The sequence below is a fragment of the Eimeria tenella genome, genomic scaffold, assembly GCF_000499545.2.
Source record: "Eimeria tenella Houghton genomic scaffold, Eth_scaff22, whole genome shotgun sequence".
Classification (NCBI taxonomy): domain Eukaryota; phylum Apicomplexa; class Conoidasida; order Eucoccidiorida; family Eimeriidae; genus Eimeria; species Eimeria tenella.
The window spans coordinates 25,557-35,556 of record NW_013542053.1 but is presented as its reverse complement, the minus strand read 5'-3'; the positions used below and the strand labels follow the sequence as shown (position 1 = coordinate 35,556).

The following is a 10,000-nucleotide window of genomic DNA, read 5'->3' as shown; positions in this document are numbered from 1 at the left end:
ACCATTTTGATTATTTTTAATTGTTGTTGATTGCTTTTAATTGTTTTTAATCATAAAATGCTTTTAAATTTGCCATTTAATTCAATCTAAATGGATTTCAGCCTCTTTAAACGCTCAAGAGTTCAGCTGGCAAAGAGACGAGCGCTCGCAAAGCCTTCGGGTGTCTAGTCTTCATTTCTTTTTTATCGTCTTTGTCCTTTTAACTCCTGTTAATCCTTTTTAATTCATTCTTTTCCTTTTATTTTCTTATTTTTGTCCTTTTATTCCCCTTTATTGCCTCTTTTCCCCTTTTATTTCATCATTTTTTACTCTTCATCTTCTCTTAGCTGTTTCTTCTTTGCTTCTTTCTTCTCTCCTTTTCTTTTCCTTCTTTGCTCCTTTTTGCTTCTCTCTTCTCTCTTCTTTTTCGCTTCTTTTTGCTTTTCTTTTTTTTCCCTTTTTCCTCTTATTCGTCCCTCATTTGTCCGTCTTTTGTTTCTTTTTTGTCACTTTTTTGTTTCTTTTTTCCCTCCTTTTCGTCTCTCTTTTGTTTCTTTTTGTCCAGTTTTCTGTCTCTGTTTATTCTCCTTTTATCCTCTTTTGAAGTTCTCTTTTATTCTTCTTTTTGTTCCTTTTTTGTCTCTCTTTGCTTTTTTTATGTCCCTCGTTTGTCCCCTTTTTGTCGTCTTTTTTCCGTTTTTCCCTCTTTTTTGTTCTGTTTTTTTGCCTCATTGTTTAACTTCTTTTGTTTCACTTTTGTTTTTTTATCTTCTTTTTTGTCTCCTTTTTGTTTTTCCTTTCTCCTTTTTTGTTTCCTTATATTTCATTTTATCTTTTTACTGTTTTCTTTTCGTTTTATTTCATTATTTTCATTTCATCAAAATAAATGTTTCGTTTTTATTTATTTCATTTTTTGTTTTCTCTCTAATTTCGTTTCTCTATCTGCATTTTCAGTTTTGGTTTAAACCTGATTTTGCTTTTTAATTACATTTTAATTCCATTTCATTGATTTCATTTTAATTCTATTTTAATTCCATTTTAGTTTGATTTTAATTGTATTTTAATTATACTTCAGTTCTACTTTAATTGGACTTTCAATGGCTTATTTTACTGCTCTTTGAATTACATTTAAATTACATTTAATTAAAGTTTTTAACTACATTTTAAATTACATTTTAACTTCATTTTAATTATATTCTTACCTCATTTAAACTTCATTTTAACTCCACTTTAACTTCATTTTAAATTTATTTTAACTTTGCTTTAAATTCGTTTTCAATCCCCTTTAAATCATTTTAAATCACGCTTCAAATTAATTTTAAATAGATTTTAAATTATTTTTAAATTGATTTTAAATTGATTTTAAATTGATTTTAAATTAACTTTGAATTAACTTTAAATTAATTTAAAATCAACTTTAAATCAATCTTAAACCAACTTTAAACTGATTTTAATTTAATTTTGAATTAATTTAAAATTAAATTATTTTCAAAATATCTTTTTGTTTTGCATTTCCATGAAATGGCATTTCTGCCTTTTTGCCCGAGTGTATTTATGCATGACTGCAATTTCAGCTTTTTAATTTTAATTTTAGTTTTAATTTTAATTTTAATTTCAATTTTAATTTTAATTTTAATTTTAATTTTAATTTTAACTTAGTATGGGTATAAAGACGAGCTTGGTATTAGTATTAATAGTAGTACTAATCTTAATATTAACATATGTACAATATTAATGTTGATTATTTATGTTAATATTAATAGTAATATTAATATTTTTTGTTAGAATTAATATAAATATTAATAACAACAAAAATAATAGTATTAATACTATAAAGGTGTACATACACCTCAGGTGTGTGCACAACTCATGCAGCTGGCTGAACGGAAGAAATAAAATCTACTAATCAGTTTTAATTATTTCTTTTCCGATTTATCATTTTATTTATTTTTAAATTTGAATTTGTTTTATTTGTTTTCTTTTCTCGCTTTCAGCAGCAGCAGCAGCAGCAGCAGCAGCAGCGGAAGTGCCACTCGAGAGAGGTATCATCCGATCACCTCGCAGCCGGCCAGCGGCTTCAGTTTCAAATGAAATAAATTCACTTTTAAAAAACTTTCAAAACTTTTAAATTAAATTTTATTTTATTTTTATTTCAAAATCCAAAGTTTGCAAAAAGGTTCTTCGCCGACTACCGCTCTTTCCCTCCTGAGGGTCTTTATCCTTTTTTCTTCGAAATAAAGAGATAAAAAAGAATAAAAATGAATTAAAAAGAATAAATAAGAATCAAATATGATATGAGTGAAATAAGATGAATAAAAAAGAATAAAAATAGTTCAAAAATGCTTCAAGAGGGTTTTAATTCGCAACTTCCCGATTTGAAAATTCGAATTTGCTGCACAGGGCGAATTCTCAGGTGTCTAGACACCGCTTATGAAAGCAGCAGAGAAGAAGAAAAGAAAACAATTTATTTATAATCAAAAAAGTCTTTTTTAATTTAAAAATTAAATTATAAATTATATTGAATTAATTTAAATGCGACAACGGCAGGATTCGAACCTACGCGGGCAGAACCCAATGCCTTAGCAGGGCACCGCCTTAACCACTCGGCCACGTTGTCTGCTGCTGCTGCTGCTGCTGCAGTCCGCAACTCCTGCTGCTGCTGTTGGTGTTGCTGCAGCTGCTGCAGCTGCCGTTGCTGCTCTTCGCATTTCTCTCTAGGGGCAGTTTGGGGAAGCAGTAGCAGCAGCAGCAGCAACAGCTGCTGCTGCTGCTCTCTTTGCTGCTGTCGCTTGTTGTTGCTAGCGGGGACTTGAGCTGTACGTACACCGAAACGCTGCTGCAGCGGCTTGCAGCACAGGACTTTGTAGAAGAAATTGTTCAAATACTATAATACAATACGATATAGAATTAAATAAATGCAGCAGCAGCAGCAGCTGCTGCTGCAGCAGCCGCGAACTGCTGCCAGTGACATACGAGTTCAGAACCAGCAGCAGCAAACTGCAGCAGCAGCAGCAGCAGACTGCAGCAGGAGCAACAACGGACAACGTGGCCGAGTGGTTAAGGCGGTGCCCTGCTAAGGCATTGGGTTCTGCCCGCGTAGGTTCGAATCCTGCCGTTGTCGTGTTTTATTTTTAATTTTATTTTTATCCTAAACTTCAAGGGGGCCCCCCACCCCACAGGACCCTCTTTGGGGGCCCCTACGATGTCCGAGCAGCAGCAGCGGCAGCAGCAGCAGCAGTAAATGTGGCAGCAGCAGCAACTGCAGCAGCAGCAGCAAATGAATAATTTCTAAAGAGCCTCTCTAACTTTGCATGCACTTAGTCTTTCAAGTCCAGACTCATTCCCAACAAACTACCCAAAGGGGCCCCCCTTCAGTACGGTGGGGCCCCCCAGGAGTCCCCGGGGGCCCCAGTGGGGCCCCCCCGAGGGTCCCCCTACCCCAGGGGGGCCCCCGGGGGGCCCCCCTGGCGTAGGATTTAGCGGGGCCCCATGAAGGGAGGGGGGGGGCCCCCCATGGGCATGCCCATAGGCATTGGGGGGCCCCCCATGGGCATGGGCATTGGGGGGCGCATGTTCGGGGGGGGGGCCCCCATGCGGGGGCCCCCCATGGGCCCCAGGGGCCCCAGGGGGGCCCCCGGGGGAGGGTACCGGGGGGGCCCCCTGTCGTCCCCCTCAAAGCCAGGCCTCGGGGGGCCCCCCGGGGGCCCCCGGGGCCTCCCCCGGGGCTCTCTAATTTTGGTACAATTGCCCATGTGGGTGGAGACTATTTCCCCGGGGGGGGTGTTGGCCACGATTTGAACTGCGCGCAAACCCTAAACCCTAAACCCTAAACCCTAAACCCTAAACCCTAGACACGGCTGCAGCAGCGGGAGGGGCTGGTGCGCTGCTGCAGACGGGAAGCCTCGCGCTACAGCACCGGGCGGATCGTCCATGACACAAACTGCAATCAGCAGCAGCAGCAGCAGCAGCAGCAGCAGCAGGACTTACTGGCCCGCATGGCTACCGCTTGGTCTATGAAGGCTGGAGCCTGGAAGGTGCTCTCCCGCAGCAGGTCTGAAGGCGCAGCAGCAAACCACAAAGCCTTCACTTTAAGCAGCAGCAGCAGCAGCAGCAGCAGCAGCAGTGCTTCTTTTGCATCCTCAACGACACAAAACTCGCAAAGTAAGTAATAGAGGCAGCACAGGCGACAGCAGGGCCCCCCGGGGGCCCCCTGGGGACCCCGGGGGCCCCCTGGGGCCCTAGGGGCCCCTTAGGAGGCCCCCCAGGGGGGGCCCCTCTGGGGTGCAGCGAAGGCCCCTGGCTGCTGCAGCAGTCTGTCTGTGGGCATTTCGGGGCATTGGAAATGGAAAGAAGCAAAAAAGAGACGAAAAGAAGGAAAAGAAGGTTTAAAGTGAAGAAAAGAATCATTTAAAACCGTTGAAGGCCATTAAAAAGCATTAAAAGGCATTTAAAAGCATTTAAACGCATTAAAAAGCACTTAAAATGGACCAATGGTCTCACTCTGGAAATATTCAACTTTCTGGTTTATGTGGCGGCGGCCGCTGGCGTGCTGGCGGCGGCCAGCGGGGGAGGAATGGGTGAGGTAAATGTCACAATATTCGCAGTAGAATTTGGGCATTTTGGCGTAAACCCTAAACCCTAAACCCTAAACCCTAAACCCTAAACCCTAAACCGTAAACCCTGAAGCGCGGAGCTGGACGCGCGGAGAGGCGAGCCGTGGCGGAACGGAGGAACTGCTGCGCAGTCCGGCGCGGAAATGAGAAATATTTCGGCTAAAATGGATCAAAAGACAAAATTAGAAGAAAAAGAAAACAAAAAGGAAAGAAAATCGAAAGAAACGGGAGAAAAACCGGAGAAAATGAGCAGCAAGAAACCACTGACGCCCATTCAACTTCCTGCACAGCCTGCGGCCCCCGCCGCTCTCCCTCAGGCTTTGAGCTCCCAAATACCTTTTTCTGCAGCTTTTTATTTCGATTTATTTCCATTTATTTCTTTACCGTCTTTTCCCGCGCCAAGAAAGGCCCGGGAAGCTGGGGATGCGCCGCTGGCAGCCCCAACCGCTGCATGCTTCCTGCTGCTGCTGTTGCTGCTGCTGCTGCTGCTGCTGCTGCTGTGTGGGTGCGAACAGCTCTTTAAAGCCACTTCTGCTGCTCTTTTTAAGGCACATTTGAATTTATTTCCCCAGAAAGACGAACATGTGAAGTGGGAAGCTGCCTGCTGCTGCTGCTTTCCGGAAACAGCATGAAACGCAGAAAACAGCAGCAGCGCGGAAAGCCAGGGAAAGCGGGCCCAGCTAGCACTTCCCACAAGACACGAGAATAACTGCAGCAGCACTGCAGGCCAACAAAGCAGCAGCTGCTGCAGCAGACGCTGATTCTTCACGCCCTGCTACTGCTGTTGCTTCTGCTGCTGCTGCTGCTGTTACACACCCGGACGGGTGACGCCCAGTAAGGGCCGGAAGGGAAGCAGCAGCTGGAGAAGGGGTTTAGAGAGCGGTTGGCTTAGTAGCCTTAGTCGCAGCAGCAGCAGCAACAGCAGCTTGAGCTGCAGCCGCAGCTGCAGCAGCAGCTGCAGCAGCAGCTGTGATGGCTGCCGTGCGGCGTCTCTGCAACCTCATATCTGCTCGAGGGGCGATTTCCCCAGTTTCGTGGTATCTGCCTGGGACAGCAGCAGCAGCAACAGCAGCAGCAGCAGCAACAGCAGCAGCAACAGCAGCAGCAACAGCAGCAGCAGCAGCAGCACCTGTTGGACTGGCAGCTCCACCTGCTGCAGCACAGAAATGCTGCTCGAGTTTTAGGCTACTTCCCTCCCCGTTTGTAGCTGGTCCTGCTGCAGGGCTTTCCAGACAGCCTTACTTTGCGCTTTGCTGCAGCAGCAGCAGCAGCAGCAGTCGGCTCCTTGGCCGTGACGTGCTATCGAGCAGCAGCAGCAGCAGCAGCAGCCGCAACAGCAGATCCAGCGGCCGTGAGATCCCCTCCAGCAGCTGGAGCCGCAGCAGCAGCAGCAGCAGCTGCCTCAGCGGCCGCGACGTCCTCTCTATCCGCAGCAGCAGCAGCAGCAGCAGCAGCAGCAGCAAAGTGCGATTCTACCGCACGCGGATTAACTGGATGCGCGTGCGCTTCCGAGCTCGCGTGTCTTACTTTTTGAGGAAGCAGCTGAAACCCAAAAACCACTCCAAAGTTCTCACCAGGTTTCGCCTTTCACGGTGAGCTGCTGCTGCTGCTGCTGCTGCTGCTGCTGCTGCTGCTGCTGCTGCTGCTGCTGACGCTGGTGACGCGGCTGCCGCCACTGCTGCTCCAGCTGCTACGAGGGCGCCACGGCCGCTGAGTCCGCTGCTCCTGCTGCAGCTGCTGCTGCTGCTGCGACTGCGGCTGCGGCTGCTGCTGCTGCTGCGGCTGCTGCTGCTGCTGCTGCTGCCGATGATAATGGATGATCTGTGTATTCCTTGCTTATTGTTTATAATTTAAATTTAAACTCATAATTTGCTTTTTTTTCTGCTGCTCATTCGTCAAGCTGCTGCTGCTGCTGCTGCTGCTGCTGCCTTTTGCTGCTGCAGCTTCGGCTGGGAGCGGCTGCGGAAGGGGCGGAATGGAGTGAAGTTTAATTTGGTGCGCTGAGAAGCTAAAAGGAAATAAATTAAATTAAATTAAATATTTATTTATTTTATTATTTATTTATTTATTTATTTATTTAAATGAATTGAATGAATTCGTCAAAAGGATGGAGCTGCTGCTGCTGCAGCTGCTGCTGCCTCCTTTTCTCCTTGGTGTTTGGATCCTGCCGTGCTGCTGCTGCTGTTGCTGCTGCTGCTGTTGCTGCTGTTCTTGTTGCTGCTCTTGCTGCTGCTCTTGCCGCTGCTGCTTCAACGCTGTTACTGCGTCTGCTGCTGCGGCTATTGCTGCTGCGGCTGTTGCTGCTGCTGCTGCAGCTGGTTAGTCAGAGACCTGCTGCTTCTAACTTGCTGCTCCGTCTTGAGTATAAAACAATTAATTCTTTTAAATTCTTTTTTAAATTAATTATATCCTTTTAATTCTTTTTTAAATTAAATCATTTTAATTCTTTTTTGAATTTCTCAGACAGCAAAACAATTCCGCAAAAAGTATTCCATTACTTACGTTTCCAGACACGACCTGAAGAAGTTCAAGTACCAAACTCCAGGATACAAGCTCAGGTCTGCTGCTGCTGCTGCTGCTGCTGCTGGTGTTGCTGTTGCTGCCGCTGTTCGTGCGGCTTTGCTGCTGCTGCTTGTGTTGCTGCTATGTGTGCCACTAGTGCTGCTGCTGCTGCTGCTACTGCCGCTATTTGTGCTTCCGCGGTGCCGTTGCTGCTGCGTGTGCTGCTGCTGCCTGCGTTGCTGCTGCTTGAGCTGCTGCGGCTACTTGTGCTGCTGCTGCTGCTGTTGCTGCTGCTGCTGCTGCTGCAGAATAAGAGACCCCCCTTTGGACTCAAACCCGAATTTGCAGCCCGTAAGAAAGTGCCTCCCCTCATACTTTGGCTAAGCCGTGCAACAGCAACAGCAGCAGCAGCAGCAGCTGCTGCTGCTGCAGCAACGCCAGGCCGTGCTGCAGCTGCAGTTCCTGCAGCAGCTTCTGCAGGACCTGCAGCAGCAGCAGCCGCAGCTCGTGCAGCAGCAGCAGCTGCTGCTGTTTCTTTTTTCTTGTTGAAAAGGACTTAACTTTCAATTCCGAATTTTAGCTGCTCAACAGTGGCAAGTATAAAAGTAGTAGCAGCAACAATGAAAATAATAATAGTAATAATAATAAAATTAATAATAAAGTTAATAATAATAAGTAAATATATAAGTAAATAAATAAATAAATAATAATAGTAATGCCTTTAGGGCCTGAGAAGGGCTTGGTGCGCTGCATTTGGGCAGCAGCAGCAGCAGCTGCTGTTGCTGCTGCTGTTGATGCTGCCGCTAGAAGCAACGAGAGGCAGCAGCAGCAGCAGCTGCTGCTGCTGCTGCTGCTGCTGCCTGTGAGCTCTCTGCTGCTTCTGTTGTTCCTCGTGACTTCAGAGCTGTTTGCGGCTGCAGCTGGCGAAGATTAATTTAATTTGAACAGATGTCGCTGCTGCAGCAGCAGCTGCTGCAGCAGCAGCAGCAGCTGCAGCAGCAGCAGCAGCAGCTGCAGCAGCAGCAGCTGCTGCTGCTGCTGTTGCCAGCAGCAGCAGCGGCTGCTGCTGCAGATTTACCCTCAATGCTAATCAGAATTAATGATTTTAATTAGAATTTTGAATTAATAATAGAACAGTAAATAAATAAATAAAATAATTAAAAATTAATTTAAAAATTAATTGCAAGTAAAAAAGGCTGACCGCGGGGCGCTGTCTCAGGGGAAGTCTTCTTTGATTTCTTCCGCAATTAGTTCAAATTAAATTAAATTAAATTAATTTAATTTAATTTAAATTAATTTAAATTGATTTAAATTAATTTAAATTGATTTAAATTAATTGCAATTTACTTGTTTTTATAAATAAATAAATTAAAAATGTCTCAGCCGACAGCAAAAAAGAAAACTTAATTTTTGAATGCAGCAGAAGTGAAAGCTGCTGCAGCAGCAGTTGCTGCAGTAGAAGCAGTAGTAGCCGCTGCAGCAGCAGCAGTAGCAGTTGCAGCAGTAGCAGCTGCAGCAGAAGCAGTGGCAGCTGCAGCAGAAGCAGTAGCAGCTGCAACAGCAGCAGCTGCGACAGCAGCCACTGCAACAGCAGCAGCACTAGCAGGTGCAGCAGCAGCTGCACGAGCAGCAGCAGTAGCAGCAGCAGCTGCAGCAGTAGCAGCAGCAGCAGTAGCAGCTGAAAGGAGCTGAAGAAGAGGGGGGGGGTGAGAAAAGGCGAGTTGACTTGCAAATTGATTTAATAAATTAATAGATTAATTTAATTTATTTTTCAATTGAAAATTAAATAATTTATTAAATCAAATTAAGACAATTCAAAAACAGCCAAACTGCTGCTACGTGCGACGCGCAAGCTCGCGCTCCATCGTCTTCTTAATCTGCAGCAGCAGCAGCAGCAGCAGCAGCAGCAGCAGCAGCTAGAGCTGAGCCAAACCAACAGCAGCAACGGAAGCAGCCCAGGGAGGAGCACGGCAGCAGCAGCAGCAGGGCAGCTGGAGCACCAGCAGCCGCAACAGCACCAGTAGCAGCAGCAGCAACAACAGCAGCAGCAGCAGCAACAGCAGCAGCAGCAGCAGCAGCAGCAGCTCACCTGCTGCATCACGTCTTGGCTCTGCTCGTTGACGCTGCTGATCTTCGCCATGATTTGCTCTTGTACAGCCTGGGCCAAAATAATAAATAAATAAATAAATAGAGAGTAAATAAAACTAAATCAAATTAATTAAATGGAACACACGGGTCACTGTGGCTAGCTGTGGCTAGCTGTAGCTAGCAGTGGCTAGCTGTGGCTACCTACTGTAGCTAGCTGTGGCTAGCTGCTCCTAGCCACTGCAGCTAGCTGTGGCCAGCTACCGTAGCTAGCTGTGGCTAGCTGTGGCTAGCTGTGGCTAGCTGTGGCTAGCCACTGCAGCTAGCTGTGACTGGCTACTGTAGCTAGCTGTGACTAACTGTGGCCAGCTGTGGCTAGCTAGCTGCAGCTAGCTACTGTAGCTAGCTGTGGCTAGCTGTGGCTAGCTGTGGCTAGCTGCTGCTTACCGCGAGGTGGGCCATTCCCGCCTGAGTCTCTTTTGCCTTTTCCCTCATGTCTTCTATAAGAGAGCCTCGGGGCTCCAAAACAAAGCTAAAAACAAACAGCAGCAGCAGCAGCAGCAGCAGCAGCAGCAGCTGCAGCAGCAGACCCTGTAGCAGCAGCAGTGCCAGCAACGGCACCGCAGCGGCAGAACGCAAGCGCTAACAGCAAAATCAGCTGCTGGCAGTCGTGCTGCAGCAGCAGCAATAGCAGCAGCAGCAGCAGATCTTGCAGCAGCACATGCTGCAGCGGCAGCTGCAGCAGCAGCAATAGCAGCAGCAGCAAGGCCTACAGCCTGGCTATTTGCCTGTACACCTTAGCCTCTGGCCGAGCTTCCCGC

General features: G+C 46.4%; 4 protein-coding genes across 4 annotated transcripts in view; 2 read left to right on the top strand and 2 right to left on the bottom strand.

Annotated features, from left to right (window-relative positions):
- Positions 1 to 3,455: 3,455 nt before the first annotated feature.
- ETH_00015685 (U1 small nuclear ribonucleoprotein, putative) lies at positions 3,456 to 4,597 on the bottom strand (the record flags this gene model as incomplete). Its single annotated transcript, XM_013374625.1, has 3 exons — positions 3,456 to 3,778; positions 3,967 to 4,032; positions 4,480 to 4,597. 3 exons carry the CDS (start codon positions 4,595 to 4,597, stop codon positions 3,456 to 3,458), a joined length of 507 nt encoding a protein of 168 aa, XP_013230079.1.
- A 967-nt stretch (positions 4,598 to 5,564) lies between these two features.
- ETH_00015680 (uncharacterized protein) lies at positions 5,565 to 7,478 on the top strand (the record flags this gene model as incomplete). The annotated part of the gene is made up of 4 exons (XM_013374624.1): positions 5,565 to 6,184; positions 6,536 to 6,587; positions 7,056 to 7,150; positions 7,403 to 7,478. The coding sequence occupies 4 exons, from the start codon at positions 5,565 to 5,567 to the stop codon at positions 7,476 to 7,478; spliced, it is 843 nt and encodes a 280-aa protein (XP_013230078.1).
- Positions 7,479 to 8,929: 1,451 nt separating this feature from the next.
- On the bottom strand, positions 8,930 to 9,641 carry ETH_00015675 (uncharacterized protein; the record flags this gene model as incomplete). The annotated part of the gene is made up of 3 exons (XM_013374623.1): positions 8,930 to 8,971; positions 9,184 to 9,252; positions 9,627 to 9,641. The coding sequence occupies 3 exons, from the start codon at positions 9,639 to 9,641 to the stop codon at positions 8,930 to 8,932; spliced, it is 126 nt and encodes a 41-aa protein (XP_013230077.1).
- Positions 9,642 to 9,672: 31 nt separating this feature from the next.
- Positions 9,673 to 10,000, top strand: part of ETH_00015670 (uncharacterized protein) — a gene marked incomplete at both ends in the record, with an annotated part of 3,365 nt that continues 3,037 nt past the window's right edge. Inside the window, one exon of the mRNA XM_013374622.1 lies at positions 9,673 to 9,784. Within this exon, the coding sequence (XP_013230076.1) occupies positions 9,673 to 9,784 (112 nt within the window). The remainder of the gene's footprint in view (positions 9,785 to 10,000) is intronic.